This window comes from Chaetodon trifascialis, chromosome 4, assembly GCF_039877785.1.
Source record: "Chaetodon trifascialis isolate fChaTrf1 chromosome 4, fChaTrf1.hap1, whole genome shotgun sequence".
NCBI lineage: Eukaryota > Metazoa > Chordata > Actinopteri > Chaetodontiformes > Chaetodontidae > Chaetodon > Chaetodon trifascialis.
In genome coordinates, this window is record NC_092059.1 from 14,849,582 (window position 1) to 14,876,028 (window position 26,447).

The window sequence follows — 26,447 nt, forward strand, 5'->3', positions numbered from 1 at the left end:
CAGCCTAGATGCGGTCTTACGTCAGCTCTTTTGGCTGGGAAGCAGAAGGACTCCACTGGTTTCACACTGTTGGAGTGTTGGAGGAAAAGTTGGAAAGTTTGTTGACAGTTTTACAGGAGACTGTTAGTTTGCATTTGACCTTTTAAAGCCTGAAGCTGTTCACAGTGTTTTTATGTTCAATCTTGCCTAGGAACAAACAGTACCTCCATTTCTCAAGGTTCAAGACCTGCAAGTTGTGATGATTTCTGTTTTTTGTGTACAAATCAGAGCACAAATGGAATCTATAGAAATGTAGATGCATGTTGCGTAATCCATTAAAGGAAATAAAAGAGAGACATACTGCCTTCAGGCTGCCGTAGTGGAGCACAGTCACTCCTTTTTACCACCCTGAACTATTAATTTAAAGTCTAATTTTTCATTGTTTTAGTTTCAAGTGTAGTTTCTCTTCATTTTAGGTTGGGTTTTTTTTTTGTTATCGTTTGATGATTCTTTTATCTTTTGTTTATTTAAGAGTTTTTATTGAAGCTGAAATGTTGTTTTATTTTGGTGATGTCTATGATTAATTGTATTAGTATTTATTTCAATATTCTGCAGCTTGCAGTTGTTGGTTATAAGGGACACTGTGATGTCCATTATTTTATGGATGATTAAATGGTAATGTTAAAATGATTATTAACAGCAAAATGTAATAAAAAATAAAAATTAAAGTGCTCATTAAGAAAAATGTTCCCCCTCAGGCATAGTGACATCATCAAGTTTCCATGCTGCAATCTTATAACAATGCATCAGATTTGAGTAATTTACTCTTTGTTATGAATGTGAAGCTTTAATCCACATACAAAGCTTTCCAAGTATTGTTACATGCAGAGCCTCACAAATGCAACATACCAGTATTCTAGTGAATAAACTATTACTTTCCAACACTGGTATTGGCATTGGCATAAAAAGGTCTGAGCCCATGAATTGCAACATTTAACACTAAAAAGAAGATGCACCCCACTTACTACAGAGGGTGCTAGAGATTTAAAAGTGTTTAACTGTTTTCAACACAGTTTTTTGGAGGGGGAAGGGTGACAACATTTGTGCCAATGAAAAAGAGTGTTTGCCCTTTCCGCTTAAAGTATATAGTTTTTAAATAACCCGTTCTGCGGCCAGTTAATCTCATAATGCACTGTTGCAGCTGTAGTAAAGCTGTAAATATATGTTAGGTGCTCGGTTCAGGCAGTTCAAGCTCCTATATATGGCAGTAAACGGCTGTGTGTACCATCACGTGGATATGTTTACGTCTGGAGTCATTTCCGGAATAAAATGATTGGCGCGTATCTCGTCCAATCAGAAGCTGAATACGGTGCGGCGCATGTGGCGGAAGTTTGCGCTCTCACATGAAAGAAGGAGCTAACGGAGGGGATTAAACTGTAACGTTTATGTCCATATTCTCGGACTCACCGTTCCAACGGGATGACGTGCATCCAAAACCTTCGCTGTCATACATGTTCCCTGACACGACGCATAGTAAAGGAGAGCGATGTCACCGCCAGCAGCTAAATTCTCGGACAAGATAAACCTCCAGGCAGAAATAAAGGTAAACACCCACGACAAGGCAGCTAGCTACCTATGTTAGCATCATGCTAACACCCGCACAAGACGCTCTGTTTTTGTTGGTAGCTGCTCACGTTTTAGGGTGTCCACACCAGGCCACTGAGTTATTTATGTGTACAACTGTACCCAAACAACTGCATTTAACTCATATTGCTTGACATTCACGCTACTGTTTAACGGCGCATTTGTCAAAAACTAAAAACAAGCAAACAAATCAAAAACCTGGCGTCCAAACTCAGCATTATTCCCCTAAATTTGGGGTTCAATGTTTAACGCGATTGTCTGATGTTTTGCCATTGCTGGCAGCATGTTTTGTCATTTGCTGTTTTATCCCCCAGTCACACTCCTTTGTGAATTTAGCCATCTCACCATGACCTCACGGGGTTCGCTAGCGAAGTGTGATTTCTGTCTGATGTTTAGTCATCATCTGCTTCCAGCTGTCATGAGTGATGCTGCTTTCACTTCCCCTTTGGACATGAAGAACATCTTTAAAGCCAGTTTTAGAGGAATGTCTCTGGCTGTCCTGCCATAAAGATCGCGCCACTCATGTAATAATTCTTTTTTTTTTCTTTTTTTCTTTTTTTTTTTTTTAGAATTAGCATTTAAGCCACAGATGTTAGCTCAGTAACACCCTGCAGACCATTAAAAAAAAACAACCGCCTTTCAAAGACTCCTTGTAACCCTCTACAGTTCTGCTATGAAATGCTGATTGATGTATCAGTAACACAGTACAGCTCTCCTTGTAATATTACAAATCAGAGGGCAGGACTGTTTTATGCATTATTGCATTCAGAGGGGTTTTGCATCAAAATCATGAAGTGTCTTCATGTAACAGGTGTTTAATTATACCAAAAACAGAAATCACCATCATGTAACTTTGTGTATAAACAGTTCAGTTAAATTTCCTGCATTGCAATATATCAGTATTTCAATAAAAATAACATTTACTTATATATATCAGCCATATCACTTCATTTAACATTTATTTGACTCTCTCCCTTGTGTATTTTGATACAGTGATAATGTCTGAATTTTGGGATGTTGTCATAGATATGTTCATTTTGTCGCCCATATCTAGTTATCATCTTTGTGTAATTTGAGATGCATATTAAGACTTGGATTAAAATTTGACTTCAGCATACACATTTTTTCTCCCACCACTTTCTCTCCAAACACTCTGATGGTGATGATGATTAGATGGCTTCCTATTTTTTAAATCTCAATTGAGTACTTTGGCAGTGTGCTCATAGAACAGCGTACTTTACTGGAGGTGTCCACTATCTAGGACCTTGCTTTGTGGGCAATAGCATCAGCAGCATTAGGAGAACAGTAAGAAATGACAGTTACATAATGAAGCGTCACTGCCGTTTGGCACAGATGTGATTAGGGCTTAAAATTGGATCTCAGTACTTTTTAAGGTGAATTGTGCAGATTGGACAGATAAAGCAGGTGTGATTTTATGATTGATGGTATTTAGCTGAAAGATATATCAATGTGATTATCAGTTTTGGAACAGTTTCATTATTAGAATATGCATAATAGAATAATGCATCATTTTGTTATTTCAGCCATAAAACTATACTTTTCATTGGATATGGCAGTTAGTATTTGGATAGTGAAAGTTCATTTCAATCTTTTTGTGAAGAAAGAGAACATATTTGTCTGAAAATGTCTTGCTAAAATGACAGTTGAGTTAAAGCAGTGTGGAGAGCGCAGATGCTCAGACACAGTGTAGTGTTTAGTAATGAATGAGAACAGGTGCTACTGAAGCTGTATTTTTTAGATGTCCCCATCTGTTCAAAGCATTACTGCGACAGTGCAATGGGTAAAATCCACTCATATAAACTTAACGCATAGTGCCATTGCAGTGGCATGGAAAAGATAGGAAATAGGGGAGCGCTCTAATGTCCAGATCCAGCTCCGTTCTCACACATTCATGATGTATTGATTTAATTAGAAAACTTCCTTGTTTTCAGAATGTACACAACAAACCAAGACCATAACCTCAAACACTAGTTCCCTACATTTTCTTAACAGCATAGCTCTGTAGTCTTAAGCCAGGCAAGCCCTTAGCTATTCGTTTCTCCTGACCTAATCACATGCTGCCCTCCTCTTTTTGAGCTTGCACCCCTTATGCTTTGATGTTAGGCCTGAAGCTCAGTTAAGAAACTCAGAATCTGACACAAATATAAAGCCTCACAGGAGCTAGCAGCAGGACAGTCCCGACACTACAGGCTCTGGCTTAATGAAAATTTACTCAAAGGACAAATCTATGGTCTCCATCGAGAGTACATTGCTTTTGCAGGGCATTTTCTTCAAATGAAAAGAAGCGTAGCACTTCCCAGACTGCCTGAATAACATATCAAACAATGAAAGGAAGGAATGGGGAGGAGTATTACCGATGCTTAATGTCTTTAAGCTTCTCCTGACAAACTGTTGAGTGTTCAAAATATCAATGCTGCTTTTGACACTGATGCAGAAGACTGAATACAGCATCAGCAGTTATGATCTGTGTGTTTCCCAAAAGCTGAAATTCCACTAAATTCTACTTCACATGGGCGTCCCAGAGGGCGTACACATGTGGAGTGAGATTATCTAAAGAACAGATGCTGGATTGGAGTAGGCCAAGGCTTGGACAGTGCACTGCTGCAGCAGTCAGCACGAGTCAAACACCTGAAAGTGGCAGGAAATAGTCCACAACATTGGCAGCTGAATCCTGCTACAGCAAATCTGTTTGACAAAGCTGGTGTTCGGAGCCAAATGTGAAACTACACACCATGACTGTCACCATCACACCCGCATGTGAAAGTTGCTCTGTTGTAGCTCACCTTGACCTCGGGCTTCCCTTCGAAAAAAAAAAAGCCAATGTGCCAATGCCACAGTATGGTTTTTCCCTTAAATCTCAGGTCAATGTCATGCCCCCCCCTTGTGCAAGATCACATTATTCCTCTTTGCTATGTGTACCAGTTTGCTCTGAGGACAAGTACAGCAAACCAGCTCGTAGTAGCATAAAATGTCCTACAGCTTGTGTTAAACTATGCTGCTGGTTTGCTTCTCTTTCTTCTTGCAAGAAGAGTTATTTTAATGCTGATGTTTGCACAGCAAGTTTGAGGCGCTTGTGTACTCCTGTACATCTGATTTGTCATTTTAAGAAATGTGAACAATATTTAATGAGTGTGTGCAAGTTAAGGCTTTACATGTACTCAAACATTTGTGTCTGTTCTAGGTGTGACGACAACAGGCGGTGTGTACGGGTTCCGCTGCAGGCCGGTGTGCATGGTCATTTGTGTGTGTGTGTGTGTGTGTGTGTGTATATTTATGGTTGTGTGTGTTTATGAGTGAGCGGCATAGCAGTTGGGGGTTGTAACGTGATGCCAAGATGCTGCTCTCCCTGGGAATGCTGATGCTGTCGGCCACACAGATTTACACCATTTTCACCGTTCAGCTCTTCGCCTTCCTCAACCTGCTGCCTGTGGAGGCCGACATCGCCGCTGTGAGTAATGACACTTGTAGGATTGTCCATAGAAACGTACAACAATAGTATAACAGTGTAATGCACTTACAGCCCCACCTGTGCAGAAACATACATGAATCAAAAGTGATTAAATTTCATTTTTCAATCTTTCAGTACTCATTTGACAACAAAACAGAGAACTTTGATGACCTGCCTGCACGGTTTGGCTATCGGCTACCCAGCGATGGACTGAAGGTGAGTAGAGGCCGATTTCTGTCTAGACTTAAGTACACGTCCTTACAAATCTTTCCAAGATTTTTATGATGACTGATTACTGTTATTATTTTTTTGGGATGTTTACATCTCCACTGAATTAATGTTTAACCATGAAAACAGATATATTGTGGGTTAAGAGGAAGAAGATGTTGCTGACTCTGACTGTGATTAAAAGCTGATAAATGTACAAGGAAGTGGGCAAAAAATAATCAGTGTATAAATGCAAAAATCTGCGTGTGATCTTTTAGTGAAATTGATCAAGTGTTTTTTGGGACTTCAAAGTTTCCTACACGCTGTGGTTGGACGTCAATGGAGCTCCATCAAAGTTTAATAACATGTCATGAAACGGCTCCCAAACATGACTGCGCTGTATTCAGGATTGTAATAATGTGTGTTGTTGTGAGGTTTCTGTATGCCATCCCCCACCCAGCAGCCCTGCTTGATCCACAAAGCTCACAAACAGAAGGGATGATTCATGTCTGCTATCTAAGCCGGTCATTGTGGCGTTTCTCACAGTCAAGAGCCCAGCTGTTGTTGTTGTACAAATGCTTTTGGGGAACAGAAGCAAGCTGATGGGAGAATACTTTTTCTGTGTTTGTGTACATGTGCAGGTTAAGTACCGTATATGTGGACACTCGTAATTACTGCCACTTATCTGAATTTAAGGATGCTATGTTTGGAATCATTACACCACTATGGCGGCCCCACAGCATAATTTTGGCATCGTCGCGTCATGAGCCTGTGGTATATTTTAGGAATTAAGGCTCCTGGTTGAGATGATTGTTAGCATTGACCTCACACTGTGAAGTTTGAAAACTGTGAAGGTGAAGACAAACTGTGTTTCTGTTTACCGTTTTGTTGCTGCCTATTTTCAACAAAGTCGCTCACCTGCTCACAGTTAGCGACGGGTGCAGGTATCCAAACTGTATGAGATTATGGCATAGAGTAAAAGGGCTGCATGCAAATTGCAGTGCACGCTAACTGCGGAGCTGCTAGTATACACTCTGTAATAAAAAATCTATATTGTGACATCCCTAGTGTATTACATCTATATGTTTGATGATATAGGCCACGCCAAAGGTAGGCTGTTGTGAAGTCCAGGTTAGACTCACTCACACACACACGCATGCACACACACATACAGTGTTTGAGAGACAGAGCGTATTAATCTTATGTAAGATTCTGTGTTATGAAAGCTGACAAATGGCTTAGTCTCTCTCTCCCTCTCTGTCTTGAATTCACATTTAATCTCTCCGTCTTATTTTTCATCTCTGCTGTCCTGCTGCTGTCTAGCCAGGCCAGAGAGGCCTCGTGCTGTACAGACATGCTGCCCTAGTCCCCGAGGGCTAAACTCAATCTGTCCATTTTACAGTTACCCTCCTCTGCCCTGTCTGTGTCTTCGTCTGTCTCAGTCTGGCGGAGAGCTATTACAGACAACAGCTGTGATTTGCAGCTGCACTCAGCAAGATGTTAATGTAAGAATATATCTACATTATCACAGATTAAGGAGGAGCAGAAAAGAGCGTCTTGCTGGGCAAGCTGAAGATTTGCCATGTTTGTCAAATGGTGATAGCACTGCTTACCACGCTACTCTGCTGGTTTCTTTATAGTCGTTTCTTAACATCTAATGTGCATGTGCTGTTAACTCGCACTGTACATTGAAAGGAAATTTGGTGACCTTATTTAATTATGAAATGAACTCACTTCAGATGTTGTAGCCATGCAGTGCTAGAGCTGCACAACACCTGCAGAAACCTCTGGCATCACATGGCAGCACAAGCTTGTTTGTCTCTGAAGGATTCCCCACGGGGAGCTCGGCTTCACACAGAGCCTTCCCTGTTTCCACTTACACAACAGGGGCTGTTTACAGCTGCCTCGGGGTCTCAGCGCAAGGCCACTGCAGGCCTGTGTACACCCACAGTATGCAACAGTTATGCTTTGTTTATTTCCTGACATGTGCCGATTGGTATTTTGAGTTTGGAGATCAAGGTGGAGTGAAAATGTAGCATAACAGAACGTGCCTGATTAAAATTAAACTCAGAAAAAGAACGTTTTGATTGTAAAGCATCAAGGTTCTGCAGTGGTGTGCTGTAGCATGCTTGTTTAAAGATTCACATTAAAGGAGAGTTAAAAATGAGAGAGTAATGGCAGAGGACCTGGTTATAAACTGTAGACAAGATCCAGTTGTGATTTTTTTTAATTCAGTATGATACTGGCCATGAATCGATACCCAACTTAAAATAACTGTTCCCGTTTTCGCTGCAAATTCTCGACACACCACTTGGCACTTTTATACCATTTTAGTTGCCACTTTCACTTCCACAATTATAGACTGATCTGTAGACACAGTCTGAGAAGAAATGCTTCGGTTTCCTTTGGAAAGTCTTTGTGGCTTGGATGGCGGAGCAGCAGTGGAAGAGGCCTGGCTTTGACCACTTGTAAACTCTCTGAAGCACACCCTCTATTTTACCCTGTAAAATATGTAAAAATAAAAATATAATACGAGAAATTACAAGTATTCCTTTTTGTTTAGCCTGAATTCTTTGCGAGTGCTTGTCCAGAAAGCACAGATTCTGTGGACTTCTACAACACTATCACTACTTCTGATGCAGTAGCTGACTGAAGTTAGTCTCTTTAGAAACAGCAGGATGGATCCTCCTGTTGGTTAGTGAATGCCACGTTTTGCACAAACCTCTGTGCAATTACCTCTAGAGAGAAGAATTTCAATGAAATTGCTTTGTTTGTTGGAAGAGTGCATAAAGAGGCAGCAGGAAACACTCCGCCCATGCTCCATCTTGCCTCGGGTATCGCATATTCAGCGAAATTTGCACATTGCACACGAGGAGGCTGCGTGCTTTGAGTGGGCATTTTTATATCAAGCATTTTTGCTTGTTCCCCCTGCGGTTTCTTTGGTTTCCACCAGTTGCTCCATTTTCCTTCCACAATTGAAAACCATGCAGTTGAGGTGAAGTGATGACTCTAAATTGCCAGTCGGCTCTGATTGTGAGTGATGAAGTTGTCTGCCTGTGTTAGCGAAGTGTGTAAAACACACAAAACAATTTCAGGTCAAAGGTCGACTGAATAGTCATGAGTCTTCATCAGCAGATTGATGTAGAGATTATGTTATCACACATGTTGTTCTCAGGGTCAGGGATGTACTTCCATACTAAAATGTATTGAAATTAAAGGAAGGGCCACACAACACTATTCCAGCCAATCAGCAACATTTGGAGTTAGTGCTTGTGCAGAGGAAAAAGAGAGGAGATGGGGGAGCGAGAGGGGCGGTAAATACAACATTCTAACATGTAATCGCATTGTGAAGATGGAGAGACGGCAATATCAATAATCTTTTTCCAGAATGACTCCATCTGGGAGGGTCCAAACAAACATGGTTTCTCCTTTTGGTTTCAGCAAAGAATCACACCAGTTGTCTTAAACATGCTCACAAACATCTGCTTAGTCAACATGAAGGAGGGGAAATGTTGACTCCGACAGGAAGATGTGAGGGTTTGTCTCACTTTCATTAATGGTTTGTGATGGAGATGGAGCACTATTATGGGTACTTGATGCATCTTCATGACTCACTGGTCCTTTGCCTGGATCTGGTAAACGTGTGGAAATGATTGAATCATAGCTGCAGATAGGGATCATTCCTGTTCTTGTACAGATGACCTTTTATGAGGTCGTTTCAGGCGTTTCTTGTTCTTGTTCACTAGAATGTGATCCAGAAAAAAAAACACATTTTTTTGTTTTACATTTAGACTGCAGCCATCCCATTTCATTGGCATTTCTGTCCAGGTTGAGCTCAGCAGTGGGATAAGTTTGAGTAAGAAGGTCAGGGTTAATGCCTCAGGACCCTGTAAATCAATGTGGTAATATTATGATTTAAGCTAGTAATATAACGATGGAAACTGCTGTGTGAAAGTTAGTCTGTGTCTGACACATGTCTCTAGCTTCACTTGCTTCCTGTTGTGGTGATGCCTGAGGTAGGTGGGGGGGGGGGGTTTGAAGTGGCTTAGGCAGGAATCTGAACGTCGTTGAGTCTCCATGAGGAGTCACACACGGTTTAATCTGCTTGCAGGAAGCCCCAGTTAGGCTAGAACTAGTTATTATTGATTCCTCTGTTTTCCTCTCCATCTGAACCCTGAGCAAATCTGCAAACAAGTGAGATTTTTAGTGGCAGGATTAAGTATGATCACTGTGCAGTAATTTGGAACCCCGCCCCTCCTTCCTCCTGTGATTTCTTCAGCTGTTTTTACCCCCCCCCCTCCCCCAACATATGGTGAAGGGAACCCAGACACCCAGAGTTAGACACTCGGTTGCCTTTTCAAAACCTCAGGTCAGGTTGCAGTTAATCCTTTAAAATAGAGCCAAAAGAAGCAGCAAGGCACGTCTAACTTTAACCCTTTGTTTTTCTGATTCCCACCATGTTATTCTCCAGTGTTAAGCTTTTAACTGATAGTTAATTCACTCTGCAGTCCCACCAGACCTACCTTTACACATTAAAAATAAAAGACAAAGTAAAGCCAGCTGTAGTAACAAGTAAAATTTAAATTATGTCTTCTCTCAAAATGGCTGAAGATGAGTATTGGGTGACGCTGTGACGCGGAAATTAATCTAATTCTGTTGTCACTGTCATTGTGAAATTCAGTATTTCCACTATCCGTTACATTCATTCAGTCGCATGGGGTTGCTGACTCAGTTGCAGCAGCAAGTCATGGCCATAGTTTCCTAACATAGCTCCAGTTGTGGTGTCTGAATTGATATCTGCACAGCAAAAGGTTTGTTCAGTCTATCCCTCGCTGCCATGACTGTTGACCCTCTCATGGCAGCAGATAGGAGCTCCAACATGAATCAGTCTGTCCAACCCTTTAAGAGAAATACTCTGGTTGTTATCAGCTGATGTACTGCTAGACTGGTAGCCATGGGTCACTTTCTGCAGCTCCCTTTAATGTTGAGTCCATTTTTTCTTTCTTCTCACCTCAGTCTTTCTCTGACACTCGCTGCAATTTAATTGTGCTACATGGGTCATGACTGAATGCGTTACCTAAAACACTTCTCTATTTCAACATCACATGCTTGATGAACCTTTGACAACTTGGCCCCTGACTAATGGACCAATAACGGGGAATTTAGTTTGTTATCGCAAGCGTTCTCTGGGAGCTGATTAATAGTTTGCCCCCCTCCCTCTGTGTATTTGTTTCCCAAGTGTACAATCAATGCACGTGAATTTGTTCTGGGGATGTTTTCAGAACATACTCACAGCTCACATGAGGGCATGAATTCGTCATGGCACTTGCAGGCAACAGAGCCTCACGTGCAGTAAAGATGGCACTACAGGATGATTGCTATACAACAAAAAACCCCATATGGCCTGACTACCTACTCCTACCTAGCGGGAGTCTGGCAGCACAGTAGAATTATATGATCAGTTTAAGGTGGTGTTATATGAGCCTTATGGCATTTAATGTGATATCTTTGCACAGGCAGCATTTTATCTCCTTTCAGGATTTCCTCCTCCATCCTCAGTTATTTCCTGTTTTTCCATCCTCTCCTCTGCATTCTGCAGTTCTGCCAGGTATTTTTGTTTTCAATGTTTTTTTCCCACCCAGCAGAGGGCGCTCTCACCACTTGTTTCAAAGTCAGGAGGAGGAATGTGAGGCAGTGGCACAGTGATGTCATTTAGCAGCAAGGCAGGGCTGCACTGGAGGAGGTGCCCAGAGGTGACGGCGGCTGAGGCAGTGGGTGGTTCCTCACAAGCCTCCCCTCCTCATGTGAGATTTCACAGATGATTCCTGAAGTTGACCTTTCGTACATCAAGCCTTAATAACATTAAACTGTAACCAGGCAGTACATCCAGTCAGCCGGTGCGTCTCTTCTGTTGTGCTGTGTGTTTCGGCTTCACTGGCGAATGTGATGTGTCACTGTGGTCATTTTCCATATGCGGCTCAGCTGCTGTTTTGGAGGCATGTCAGCATGGCAGCTGGCAAGACTCACTCACAGCAAGTCAAGTGTGTGCGTGTGTGTGCGTGAAAAGTGCTGACTCTGAGAGAGAGAGCTAGAGAGAGAGAGAGAGATGAGTCCCAGAGTCCCACAGCAGTCCACACTTCCTGTCTACCACCCTGCCGCTGACACACACACACACACACACACACACACACACACACACAGTGGTGTTAGTTACACTTGCATAAGAGCAGCAGAGGTTTAGAAATATATATCGAATCAGGTCCCTCCCTCCTCATCTCTCGTGTATTTGCCTTTCATCATCTCTTCTGCGTTTATCTGCTCTGGTTCTTTGCTCTTTATCTTTTCTCACCATCTGTCTGCCTCTTTTTGTCTTCACCTTACTATTTCTGTCTTTCTCCACCCATTTTTTTTCTGGCTTTCCTCTTTTGTCTGCATTTCAGTGGTCTCTGATTCCCTTTGCCTCCATATTTGTATCTTTTGCTGTTTTCCGCCTTTATTCTCCTCTCGTTTATCACTCTGTCAGCCTCTCTCTCTCTCTCTCTCTCTCTCTCTCTCTCTCTCTCTCTCTCTCTCTCTCTCTCTCTCTCTCTCGGTGCTATCTCACTCTCATCACTCACTTCAAAAGTTGTTGTCGGAAATTGGACTAAGACAGGAAGCAGCAGAGAGAGAGAGATTGGGAATAGAAGCTTGGGAGTTTTTCTGTGACCCTGGCAAACTGAAAACACCAGCATCCACGAAAAAAACATACAGGTGTTCACACGATCACATGAAGGCGTCATTTCTGCGTGACAGTAATATGCTTCAATCCAGTGGAAAGTTCTGGATTCATTATGCATGCATTACCATGTTAAATTTATGTTTTATTTCTCAGAGATGCATCTGGGGCTGCAGCAGAACTGCCTCTCAGCATCTTTTTTTTTTTTAAGTTTGTTTTTCAATGTGGTTTGTGATGGATGTTGTTGATCTGGGTGCAGTGGGGGTGGGGGGTGGTGTTGAACAATGATGGCGCTGCTCAGACTTTGGGTTGAGTTTACCCATTTTATCAGTATACGAGCAGCTCCTGGAAATCAACAAAACAGCATCATCATATCTTTCAAAGGATTGTGATCTAATCACATAAAATCTCAGCTATGGAACCACAGTGATTTATCACACTGAGATGTATTGTGACGTGTCTACAGTCCCTCAACTATCAGCCATCATGATCTCATCTGCATGAAAGAGTGAAAGCAAATGAATACGAAGCCAGATCATTATTATTGGTCTTTTTAAAATCTGTTTGCTGGTTTGAAAAACAACTGTTTGAATGCAGAGGATCCTTGTTTGAAGAAAAAAGACCTACAAAAGCTCTTTTTTAGGTACCATAATGAATTTCATTTGCGTCATTGCTTTGTAGGGATAGATAATGGTTTTATGAATAATAGATATCTTATTTTGGCTCCTCGTCTGACTCCTCCTGGTCTGTTTGACTTCCAATAAATGACATTTGCTTAAGCTTGGATGTAAGTCACTCGTGTTTCTCTCACCACGTCATGTCTGATGATGTCATCCCCGCAGGGCTTCCTGATTGGGGCACGGCCAGAAAATGCGTGCGAGCCCATCGAGCCCCCTCCGAGGGACAACTTGACGGGCTCCTTCATCGTCCTCATCAAGCGCTTCGACTGCAACTTTGACATCAAGGTACCTGTTGTTGTTGTTGTTGTTGTTGTTGTTGTTGTTGATGATGATGAAAGTCCTTCCTGACTAAGCCATGCCACACCCTTAATCAACCACAGACATCTCTAAGTTTAATCTAAACACAACTGTTTTCACTTCATAGCAAAGCACAATATAACCACTTTTATTCTGATAGCCAAACAGGTCACTGACTGACTATGTGCAACATTGAATTATGTCCCTTTTTTATTTCACTAACAGGCCTCCAGTCCTTGTTTACTTGCTTAGTGAAAGTCTAGTTTTTTGGAAATGCCTCTTTACTGCACAGCAATACCTGGAAGTAATTGAAAACATAATTTCTTTCAGCAGCTGTTAATTTATGAGGGCAAGCTGCCAAATCTCTAACCGCGTGTTCGAGGCCTCACGCTGCATTTATATGGTGGCCTTTCAGAGTTGATTTCACTGAAGCTCTTAGATCAGCTGGTCTGGACAGGAAAACAGGAAGTGGCCATTTCCCTAAACACAGTTTCCAGCAAGAGCACCTTCCCCACTCTACTGCCTCCATTATTTTCTTCTTCTCTGCTGCTGCTCGTTTCGTGTGTAGTGCCAGACGTGTGGAGTGAAAAAGTTCTGTTTGCCTAATAAGTCAGTGAAGCGGCTCAAAGATGGAGAAATCTGGGGGAGTAAAAAATAATGCCTGTATAACTGATCCGCTTGTAAAAAGGCATTCTAACAAAGCATCTAACCTTAGTTAAAGAATGACTATCTCATGCAAAGTCACCCACAGTGGCTACAGATTAACCCGGGATTTGAAGGTGACCTGGGCCATTGACCGTTTTGAAGAAAGCATTTCAATTGTTCATTTTCATACAGATTGAATTTGCTGCACTAGTTTCAGTGCCTTTGCAAGTTCCATCCAGTAAATGTCAGAAAGAAATCTCTAAAAGAGGAAGTTTTAACCTTGTCAGCATGTCCATGTGGGGTTTTCCATGTGCTGCAAGACATACCAGGAGTCAAATAAGCAGTCAGTGTCATGGCTGAGCGTTTCTGCTTTGAAACTGCAGCGTACCAGCGACAGTCTCATAAACACAGCTTCGGCCAGGCGGGGTTTAAAATACATTACCATTCTGACACATCCTCTCGTTGGTGACCCTGAACAGTTCTTCATCTTCTTCTTCTTCTTCCTCAGAATCCGTTTCCAGTTTGAACACGTACGGCAGAATAACTCCTATATGACCACTTGCCATTGTGTAGTGTACCGTAGCTACCGAAAACAAGCAGAGGTTTGTGTGTTTGATGAGCAGAGATGAAGGTGGTCAGGTATGCATGATGTCATCGAGCTGCAGGTGGATGGGATTTGAATAGAGGCGGGGGCTATTTGCATATTCATAGATCCACACATACTAAGTGAAGCCAAAGGTGTAGAGTTACATCAAAGCCAGGCATGAGAGGAATTTTTCATTCATTGAAAAAACCTCTAAATATGTAATTTTGATGAACTGAGATTAGTTTGAGGCTTTTAATCAATGCCAGGAATGGTATGGCAAGATATAAAGCACAAAAAGTATTTTCTGTGAGGGATGTTTGAGACCTTGATGACACATTTCTTTTTACAGAACTTCAAGATATTGAGTGTAGAGACTTAGAGACCAGCAGACATGCAGAACTGTTGCCAGATACTTCAGTAGGGGACACATTATGTTTCGTTCGTGATTAGAAAAACTTCAAATTTGTGGTTTGAATTGAAGTTGGAAGCAAGAGAATTACAGAGTTTTATTATTAATGCAGCACCCTCTGCTCATTCCCAAGGAAGATTTGTGCCAGAAGTAAAATGATTCAGTGTGAAGTTTTTTTTTTTTCATTTTTGTTCTGATCACCTCATTTATTCACTTTCGCACAAAAAAAAAAAAAACATGCAAATGCAGGAAGCACCATGAGGCAGCCTGGGTCCTAAACGCATCTTAAACAGAGTAAGACAGAAGAAAGAATAGAAGGGAGAGCGCAGAAGGGAGGAGATGAGGGGAGAAACGAGAGCCAGGGATGAGTAATGGGGTGAAAGAGAGGAAAGCATGCAGCGTCTTGGCATTTCTCTCCCTGCCTCTTTCCATCTCTCCGTCTCTTCCTCTCATACTTTTCGGTCTTACCTTTTCCCTCTGCACCTTCTTGGTTGCTCCCTCTGTTCATTCACTCTCACATTTCCTGTCTCTCCCTCTTTTTCAGGCTATTTTAGTCACTTTCTTTCTCTCTGTTGGTCTCTGCCTCTCGCTCTTTTTTCCCCACTCTATTGTAACTCTGAACCAGCCATGCAGCCTTATAAGGCCTTACTGCATCACACACACACACACACACACACACACACACACACACACACACACTCAAACACACACAGAAACATGTTGACAGACAGGGCAGTGAGGTGTTCCCTTTGCTGGAGTGTAACCAGACTCCTCTTCACATAGCTGTGTGTCAGACAGACGCACAGTGGATACACACACACACACACACACACACACACACACACACACACACACACACACACTCGTCTGTCTGAACAATGTCAAATTTGCCATTTAACCTCCTGCAACCCTCCAAGGAGCAGCTTTGGTGTGAAGTTTACTCAGATTTTCTTGTTGCTGACGTCTGGAGTGTGAACTTGGAGCACGTGAAGGCTTTCATACATTTCTCGCCAGCAGATTTTGAGATTCAGACCTAACTATTAGAATTAAGAATATCGAACATCTGCATCTGTAGAGGTAAAAAAGGGTGTTTATGGGTTTTTTTGTGGGTGGGATTGAGACTTTACTTTGAACATTTCTCATGAGTTTCACTTCTTCTTCTAATTAAAGCAGAAATTGAGATGTTATTTCCTTGAATCCCACGGCGGATGGTGCTACTTGTCCTTTCACCTCTTCTCTGTGTTTGTTTGTCATCTTTTGGCTTTCGTGTGAAGTTTTTTCTTCTTTTTTTTTAAATCGTTCCTCATACCATCTGCTCTTGTGAGAAAAGTGATTGCAGGGTCAGTTGTTGAGGCAGTCATTTTTAGCTGCTTACTTTAAAATTATTTGACTGGAGTGTCAAAATATTTGGCCGTTGTTTTGTTGTGTTTACCAGTTGGTGTGTTATGAGAGCTGAAAAGCATTTTCCTAGAGGGCGCTCATCCCTTCCAGATGATCTGCCAAAAAACATTTCTTTTTTTTTTTTTTTTTTTGTCTTGTTTGCTTCTACATTGTGCATCCCTCTGCACGTACATGTTAGAGCCTCCGTCACTGGCCACTCTTCCTGTAGTCCCATTGAGATTATTTTAACCAGGAAATGTGGCTTTTCTGGGTTAGGTTGTCTCAGTTCATGATTTCTTTATCTCTTTTCCAATCTCTGTTTTTCCTCTGTTTTCCCTCTCCCCCTGTCCTTGATTTCCTCCTGTTGATCTAGTGTATATTTGCCCCCCCGTCTCTCTCTCTCTCTCTCTCTCTCTCTCTCTCTCTCTCTCTCTCTCTCTCTCTCTCACACACACACACACACTCTCACAGTCTGTCTGTCTGTGAAGTCTGGCTGTGCTGTCTGAGTTCTGTCTGTGGCTTAATGATTGCTCATATCTACACACATCATCACATGGACACACACATATATATATAAACAGTTTGCTCTGTCTCTTTTACACACACACACACACACACACACACACACACACACACACACACACACACACACACACACACAGCCTCCCCTTCCTCTGTGTCTCTCTCGTTGCCTTTGGCAGTTTTTGTCTCTCCATCACTCTCCCAGTTCCCTTTTCTCCTATTGTCATACTGTTGTCTTTTCTCTTTCCCACTGTCTCATGCATGCACACACACACGCACACACACAGTTTGTTGCTAGCATTCAGCTGTCTACCTCCAATCCCTCCCTCTCCCTGTCACACACGCACACATACACACACAGAGCCTCATACACACTCACACCCCCCCCCCCCCCCCCCTTAGCCGGGCTCAGTTCCCTCCAGAAGCTGCAGGGAAACAAAGGAATAATAGATTCCATCTTGACTGAGACGAGGCACTTCTGTGTGCGTGTGTGCGCCTGTGTGTTTATGTGTGTGGCGTGGGGGTGTCACCCCCCTACATGCCCGCTGTTTTGTTCCATTTTCTCACATCTTTTACTGCCCCTTTGCAGCCTCCTCTATACCATACAGCCATTAGCATCCAGTGAGCAACAGTGCAGAGGTTTAATGGATCCGTGGCCATAATGTGCAAAAAAACGGACACTCACCCACTTAACCCACAGTGAAGTGATAGCTCCTCCACCCATGGAGTATGAGAGAGTGTGTGTGTGTGTGTGTGTGTGTGTGTGTGTGTGTGTGCGTGCGTGCGTGCGTGCGTGCGCGCGCGTGTGTGTGTGTGTGTTGCAATATGACACAACAGAGATGAGGTTGAATGCTGAGAGAGTGTTTGAGATGAGGGGTGAAGGGGTGTTAATAGGCACACTCGCTCTTTGTGTGTGTGTGTGTGAGAGAGACAGCGACAGAGAGAGAGAGAGAGAGAGAGAGAGAGAGCAAGAGACAGAGGCATTTCTCCATGGTTGTTCCTTTTAGAGATGAAATCTCCAGAGATAGGGTTTGCACTTCCTGTACACTGGGATTCTTTGAGGTGGTGGTGGGAGGGGTGGTCATTGGTGACCTTTCTGACTTTTTTGGGAGGGGGGGGGGCAGGAAACTCAATACCCTTTTCCTCCCCACTCCCTCCTATGAACACCCCTTCCGTGCCTCCCTTCGTTCTTAGCAGAATTCTTTACAGGCTGTCTGTCTGTCCCCCTGCTGCCCTCCAATAACACACACACTCACAGACAGCATGTCTATATACATTAAGACATAATGTCCTCTTACGTAACATGTCCTGGGATACGTCAATCCCTGTGGAAACACGCTGTTACCCTCTTCTCTTTATCTTTTTTTGCTGTCGTTCACTCGTTCAGTCCCTCATTGCTGACTCTATCTGTCATTATTTTTCAGTTTTCAGTTTTCATTTTGATTCCTTCTTCTTGTCTTTTCTTTACACTAGTTCCATTGATTAAACTGTGGATGTGTACTGGATTGAGTTCCATTAATCCATTAATATATTTGCTCTTATGTTTCATTGGAATGATTGTGTGGCTGTTTCTGGGTCGATTTGGAAAAGAGATTTTAAAGGAAATGTATTGGAGTTATTATGATATGTTGCATTACTTTAAATTGAACCTACGTACGTTTTGCTGAACAACTGGCCAAGATGGTGTAGTGGTAATGGTTGCACAAATTAAAAGGGTCATAGCGTCAACAAAGTGACTCCGTAAAGTCAGCCAGCAATACCACTTCCTAAAGTTTGCTAACATTTAAAAAACACCATTTTGAGGGACAGCACAAGAGGAACTTTGAGTGTCGTAAGTGCGCACTGATTGGCTGAACACATGAGCCAATACAGCGCTGGAAACCACCATTTAAAAAAAAAAAAAAGAAGTGAAAAACATTAGCTGTATAAACAACAGCTTGCAATGGCAGCCTTAAAAAGTGGAACAAACATCCACAAATGGACAAACAGTGAAAAAGTTGTGCAGAAGTGACGTTCTCATACCGACCGCTGGCCGGCTTACATCACTTTGGCATTCTCTGGAAGAAAGCCGTGAAGGTACATATGTCGTTCTTGTGGGAGCTCTCCAGTGGCCAGTTCCTCTCAGGGACCTCCCAGTAATACACAGTCCTGCCAATGGCGTCACACTGTTCCACTGATCAACAGGTGGCGCTAACATGCCAAGACATGCTGCAATGCACCAATAAAGGCAAGGAAGAAGAATGAAAAACATAAACTTTGCCAATTTGTTATGAGGACGGTAAAGCACTTGGCATGTTTTTTGGGATACTCACAAAGCTGTTGGGTACTTCTGAATGTAGACATAAGTTTTGTTTGCTTACGTCAGTGTATTTAACCGTCTATTAACTTCTCTTTGAGTTTGTAGTGGGGTGATACTTCTTATTTCAAAGGTCTTGCTTTAACTAAAACCTGCATTAACTTTTTTTTTTGCCTCTTTGGGGCAAGGTGTGAACATAACATTAACATATCATCACCTTTTTAAGATAATATGGTGAACATGTCAGCAAATAGTAGCTTATTTAAACTTCCAGCAGCTATGTAGCAACATTATCATTCAATGGGAGACTTCTTTGTGTTCACTTGATGAATGTAAATTCAATGTTCACTCTTGTTTTAACTTTGTTTGGTCTCTACCAACTCCAGAAGAAATAATCTGGCTCTTTAGCTGCTAAATGCTGCGCTATGTGCAAACAAAGCTCCATAAAGCCAAGAGGAGCTGCAGATCCAGGGAGTAATTCTCTCATAAACCCTCTCATAACCCCCTTCACAGTGTCACATTGTTATATACATTGTTGTCATAAAAACATTGATTATAGTTGCTTTTATGGAGCATAAACCAGTGTAGGAATTGGTCCTTCCTTGTTCCGTGTGTTGCTGGTGACCAGAGTATTGTGTAAAAACATCCAAAGGCTGACCGAGGACAGTTTTTTGTCTGGTGGAAAATTCCCCATCTGAGACGCAGGTCCTGCTGTCAAACTGCCTGGCAAAAGGCAGCTCAGACTAAACGTCCGGTCTGGTATAAATTACAGGAAGCTGTGAACTTCATGCGACAGGGCAGAGGTTAGGCCTCGTACTAAACAATTCTCTCATTCTGAAACATTTACCAGAAGAGTTCACTGTGACACTGACAGACTCGAGTTTGACTGATAACTAGAGCAGGCCAATACAACAATACACTGCACGTGATGTGATATCTTTGATAATGAAAAAAGCCAAAATGGTTTGGAAATGGAAATCAAACATGAGGCGGGCTGTGACCGGTCTTGTGAGCACAGACCATGAGCCTGTGTTAGCATTCAGGCAGACTTGCTTCCCCATGTTTTAACCTTCAGCACTGCATGTAATCACATGAGCAGCAGCTTAATCTCTCTAATTTTCTGTTCGGCACAAATTAAAGTTTGCATCCATTTGAGCTGGAAGTGGACTGCAGAAAGCTGAATGTGGTGCATGTGGTGATGTAATCTGTGTCCATGACAGTTTGCCATCGATTGACAGCTGATCCATCCAATTGAAATGTCTGTGCAGGAATCCAGGGAAGAAGACAAAAGAAAAACGTGGCAAATGAGATGGAGGTTAAAGTCCCACAGCTTATCTTTAGGTGCAGCAATGCCCTGCTCCTTTTCCTTCAGTGTATTACTGACAAATCAAACATGCCTGAAAAGGTCTTGGATGAGTTGGGAGTGGTCACTGTGACCTTAGTTTCCCAGTTTAATCTGTCCAGTCAGCTTCAGAGTCTCAGAGAGGCTTACTTAGTGTGAGCTTGCTTTTACCAGCACACTCACTGTTGGTCAGCGCTTGTTCTGCCTGGTAGTTTCCCATCTAACCATGCTTCCTACCTCTGCCTTTACTGTAAGTGCATTTCATTGTGCAGCTTGTTTGTGCTGCAGTGACCTCACAGCCCCCGAGTTACACACAGACACACACACAGACACACACACACACACACACACGGATGCAGGCCTCAGTCTTTATTCATACAATGATCTAGCTTCCTGCACGCGCTCACTCAGTCTCATGACAGGGTATGAGTGGATGTATGACTAGCTGGTGTGTGTGTGTGTGTGTGTGTGTGTGTGTGTGTGTGTGTGTGTGTGTGTGTGTGTGTGTGTGTGTGTGTGTGTGTGTGTGTGTGTGTGTGTGTGTGTGTGTGTGTGAGAGAGAGAGAGAGAGAGAGAGAGAGAGAGAGAGAGAGAGAGAGAGAGAGAGAGAGAGAGAGAGAGAGAGAGAGAGAGAGAGAGAGAGAGAGAGAGAGAGAGAGAGAGAGAGAGAGAGAGAGAGAGAGAGAGAGAGAGAGAGAGAGAGAGAGAGAGGCCATATCTCATGTGTCCTTTTCTGTACTGTTTTGTCTGTTGCAAATCGCTCTGGCAAGGAACAGCTCAGCCTGCTGCCTTTGACCTATAGAGATCTCACACACACACACGCAGTCTGCATTTTACATATGCACACACACACACAGAGTTTGGACAAGCACTTTAGTTAAAGTAAGTAAGTAAGTGAGGTTTCGCTTGTGTAGCACTTTCTAGAACTGTTCTTTTTTTCTTCACTGTCACAAAAACAGTTACAGTTATTCATTTATTATACAGTTATTCATTTGGAAGATAAAAGGTGTTTTTATTGTTACCGAATAGCAACAGGTTGAGACAAGGCTGCACCATGAAGATGTGCTACAGTTATCTTTATTACACCTTTGGTATGGATATTGTCTCTGTCATAAACGGAAGAGAGTTTCAGAATTGTAGCTTTGCTGTGTTATCTGTGTGCATAGCCTCTCCCTGCAGTTTGCAGTTTTATTGAACTCTTTATCTTATCAGCCGTCTGAACCTTGAAACTAAAATCCCGGCTCTGCTCTTCGCAGCATTCCTCTGAAACACTAAGGAGAGAGATGGGAGGGTGGGATGAAGGAGAAGGGGGAGGAAATGGATGAGAAAGACCTAAGGCGGGAGGGTGGAAATATCAGAGGAGGGGCTGGGCAGATTTGTGGACAAGTTGGCAGTCAGGATAATGTAATAAGGGTAATGAGGGCAGAGAGAAGAGAGAAGGAAGAGGTTAAATTTAGAGAAGAGGTAAGTAGGGAAGTGAAAGAAGGGGAGTTTTGAGAGGGAGGTGAGCTGAGAGGAGAGGAAAAGAGGGGAGGGGAGATAAAAGGAATGGTGGGAGGAGAAAGCTTATGGAGAGGAAGAGAGAATGGGTGGGGGAGAAGAGAGGAATGACAGCGCAAGGAAACATGAGGGTGAATGAGAAGATGGGAGGAGAAATGAGTGGAGGGTAGATGGGAGGGTAGAAAACTAAATGGCGGTGGGGTGGGGATGAGGTCCTGATTGGGAGCTGCTGTCCAAACAACAGGGGAGCAGAGCAGGGCTTAGCTGTATCTGATGTACTTAAATTTGACACAGTGGAGGTGTACATGTACAGACCTCCAAACAGCCTTTTTATATGCTAACAACAAATCAAGCGCTCCTCTTGTTTTGTCAGTGTGATTTTTTTTTTCCCGCACCCTGAAGACTCTGAAGGTGTGTTCTGGGCAGCATGAATAGAATTGACTTGATTTAGTTCAGGTCTGGAGATGAGGAGAGAGAGGAGGAAAAATGTGGAGTAAAGGGATGGATGTGGAGGAAAGGTGCAGGTAGAGAGGAAGGAAGACGAGAAAAGGCAAATGATTAGTGTGGAGGAAAATGGGTCTGGAACACCGGCAGCAACATAATGTGCTATCAGTTAAGAAGCAGCCACGGTCAAAAAGAGCAGCAGATCAATAATAATGTTCCAAGAACAGCTGGACAGTCATAGAAATGTTCTGACTAATTTAAAGAAGTAAGTGAAAGGCCTGTTTTCACATCCTGCAGCAACAATAAAGCGGTTCAGTAGATGATTTTCAGGTTTAGTGGTCCTTAGCTACAGCTTCTTAAACGAGGGCCATAAGCATTCTTACTATATTTGACCTCAAACACGTAGTTTGATTGGCGTTGTGTCAGAAAGGCGCTGCAGACCTGTGACTGCAACAAGCTCCACGCTGGCCGTTTATACTGACTGAACTTTCACCGGACAGGTGTGTGGAGGAGAAATAGGACAAGAAGGTCAGTCAGTGGTGGAAGAGGAGGAGGAGAAGCAGAGGAGGACAGTCTGTGTGTTTCAGCCTCAGCACTGCATGAAGAGACTGTGCAGTGTTAGCTGCAGATACACACAGGAGAGAAGATGCAGTAATTATTGACACACACACACACACACACACACACACACACACACACACGGTGGTGATGCAGCAATAATTAGTGTGGCTATCAGCAGTCTCTGTCCACACCACCAGTCTTACAGACTCTAGTAAAGGAGTGGAAGAGCAGACATAATCTGTGTGAGTGAGCATATTTAACATCATGAGCAGCCATTTTTCTCATATCTTTAGGCAGATGACGCCAAAGAAATGATTTCACTCCTGTGTCCTGCTCTATCTGGGATCCGAACAGTTGAGTCAGGCAGCTCCAGGTGGCTCCGCTCACACACCTCCAGTCAGCTGTGACCAATGGCAGTCAGGCATTATGCGCACAAATACGTGCACACACAAAAATATCAATAGTGCAGTGAACTGTAGTGGAAAATTGTGTTGCAATACTCTTCGTTTCCCATTTTGCAGTCGACTGGGAACAAGTTTTTTTTGTTTTTCCTGAGCAACTTCTCCCTTCACACATTCACAGGAAGCTGCTCGATGCAAATGCACAGTCCAGTGCGCCTGGCCTAAAAGCAGCTGCGACCTTCTTACTGAAGGTCAGGTAAACTCTTAAAGGTTTCAGCGCGCTTAATACAGAGTGAGAGAAATGATTTTCCAGATCAGGGTTTACTGCAGCATTTTTTGTGCCTCTGCTATCGGGAGAAGAAATAATTAAATTTTTATGAAATGAAATGTTGCCAGTGGTTACCACCTGCAGACCTTTGCCTGACAGTCACCACTTATACACAAATACAAATACACAAATAACATTATATAAATAAATAAATCTAAGACATTTCTATATACATTTCCTCTTTTTAGTGTTTCTATGTCACACTGTGCTTTTAGCCCCCTGACAAAAAGCTTCTGGGTCTTGTTAAGTTCACTCACAGGGCTCCAAAAACAACAGCCAATTAAGTAGAGTCCAATCTGCCTTTTAAAAATCCATAATTGGTCAACCTCATGAATAAACCTACAGTGTCTGTGCTGCAGGCCAAGTCAAAATTTGGTCAGCGCACCACAGGGTGCCAGGATGAGAAAGCAAGCGTCAGATGCTTATTATGCTTCCACTGTGTTTCAAATCCAAGGCCTGATGGTCCAAAAAAAGAAAAATAATGTGGACTTTGGAAGGCAGAAAAAGAGAAAGTCATGCCGTCACATGACAACAAAAGATTTCAGGATGCCCTTGAGAAAGGCACTTTATCAGTTTTTCCAGTGTGGCTGCACTGCAGCAGTGCAGGCGGCTGCCACGTGTATGAATGTGAAAGTTTGACCATGAACAGAAACAGTAGAGAGAAGGATAACGTTGCTCCGTTGTTGCTTTGGTGAATTGAAGAGTGTGCAAATCTAAATTTTAGTTTTAGCATCAGAATGATCTTGGGTGTGTGCAGAGTGACTCGATGCTGAAGGAGAGCAGCAGGGTTTTTATGTGTATCACGTGGACGATGGTCTGCAGATGGTACAGGATCATGGTGCTGCCTTCTCTGTGTAAACTGTGTGTGTGTGTGTGTTAATAGCCACAAACTTGCTTTCTATTGATTTTCACATCTCATTTTCCCTTTCTCTCTTTTTTTTTCTGCCTCTCCGGCTCTTGTTTTTCTCCCTCTCGTCAGGCTTTCAGGAATGCATTGAATGTCCTTATCTTTGCCCATGCAAACACGAGGGTGAGCCAGCAGCAGAGGTTGAATTCCTCTGCAGATCCCAGGCAGACAGGCCACGCCACACACTGGCATCTTGACAGCCTAAAGCCAAAATGGGCCTTTTCTCTCACTCTAAAATCTCCCCGACAAGACTCTGAACCAAGCTGCAGAACAGCCAGCGTGCTCAGAGTTAACACCTGGCAGCGGAGCAGACTTTTCTGCTCTCTACAGGGGGCACCTGCTTTTGATTATTTTACCAGCTAAGTAGATGATAAAGTAAATTAGTAATAATAAGTGAAGCATGACCTCCAAATGATGATTGGTTGCTGCTTCTTTAATGACCTGTATTAGCTGAAACTGGTCAACATTTGGCTTGTGGCAGCTGTTACAGTAGTTTCCTATTTGCATGACTTGATTTCCAACAAGGTGTAATACGATGCAAACTACGCTACACAAGTCTTACACTGCAGTGTTTGATTTATCCTACGTGGAACGATATGTAAGCAGCGATCGATGTATCCAACGAATCATTGCCAGAAGTTGTAGACTTGGGCCCTGCGTGAAAAAACAGCGTTCTTTATTGTGACGGCGAGGCGTTAGCGCCACACGTCTACTGTTATCTCACCATCGTTGTGATGAAAGAGAAATCACAGTTATCACCAGTTGCCCTGGTTGTAAAATGTTGTCTGTGAGTCTTACAAAACATTATGTAATATTTTGGTGTCTGATACACATTTAAAAGCATGAACACATTAGTCTAACTGGGCTTCCTGGATGATTTTTCATGTCTCACACCCTCACCAAAGTTTAGTTAAAACCAGTTTAAATCTTAATATAATGGAAATTTGGCTGGTTTCTAATAAAGTAACAACTTTGTGTAGCAGAGATTCGATAACATTAACTGAAAGAGAGTAAGAGAGGAGAAGCTTCATCATACAATTAAGGCATCAGAGGCTGATAATAACCGTACTGACCATGAGATGAGAAGTGTCAGGTCAATTAACACACTTTGATTGTCATGTATGTTTACTTCTGGGAATTAAACAGAGCAGCTCATCGTTAATTTGGAATAGAGAAAGAGTTCAAGTTTAATCAGACACCATCAAGAAGGGATAAAACGGGCGAAAAGCAAGAAGAAGAAAGCAGGGAATCAAATACGCAGCTAACGTTAAAGTCATATTAAGGCCATGTTGCTCTCCTCTGTTATCAGGATCATCAATACCCTTTTCTTTGATCAGTGATTTAGTTCAGAAAATGTCAAAAATAGTCAAAAGCCCATCAGTGATGTCTTACACTCTCAGTCCTCTCAAGCAAGACATGCTCCTCCACCTAGCTCACTTTCCATTGCTCCAAACACACACACACACACACACACACACACACACACACACACACACACACACACACACACACACACACACACTTCCAGACGTGGTATTTTGTGTGCTTGTTGCTTATCCAGGCCTGCCTCGAGACGCACACAGTAGCCATTGATACCTCCACACAATACACCCTCACAAGCAAACACATGGGACCACAATGCTGCGGCTGCCATACACGCTGCTTCACGTATGCCTGTGCATAAAATTACAATGACAAGGAACAGACAAAAGACAGGGCTGTTCTGCTTTAGCATCCACACACACACACACACACACACACACACACACACACACACACGCTGTTCACCCCTCACAGGTCTAAATGGATTTCCTTGCATCCTAACAGAGTACAGTGCTGCTTTAAAGAGGCCTGTCCGAGCTGCTCGGCTAACACGCTGCACTCAGGTCAGTGTGAGCGACCCCCGTCTGTTATTTAACTGAGCAGAAGACTTTCAGATCTTTCAGTGTGACTCAGGCTCAACTGATTTTTTATTTATTTTTGTCCCTGCACTGCCACCCATCACGGTCTCACTCTCGCTGTCTGGCTTTGGGTCGGGTGTTAATTTACCACAGGAGGGTGGCACATGCTCCGACTGATAATTAACATCAGCATTTCCTCAGTGGCTTCTGGTCGCAGTGGTTTAAAGGAGGAAG

The 26,447-nt window shown here is 42.8% G+C and overlaps 1 protein-coding gene across 1 annotated transcript in view; it reads left to right on the top strand.

Annotated features, from left to right (window-relative positions):
• Positions 1-1,380: 1,380 nt before the first annotated feature.
• The window catches only part of rnf13 (ring finger protein 13), a 39,428-nt gene continuing 14,361 nt past the window's right edge, over positions 1,381-26,447 (top strand). The window contains exons 1-4 of the mRNA XM_070960696.1: positions 1,381-1,582; positions 4,826-5,092; positions 5,228-5,308; positions 12,857-12,979. Coding sequence (XP_070816797.1) covers positions 4,979-5,092; positions 5,228-5,308; positions 12,857-12,979 — 318 coding nt within the window. The 5' untranslated portion in view covers positions 1,381-1,582; positions 4,826-4,978. The remainder of the gene's footprint in view (positions 1,583-4,825; positions 5,093-5,227; positions 5,309-12,856; positions 12,980-26,447) is intronic.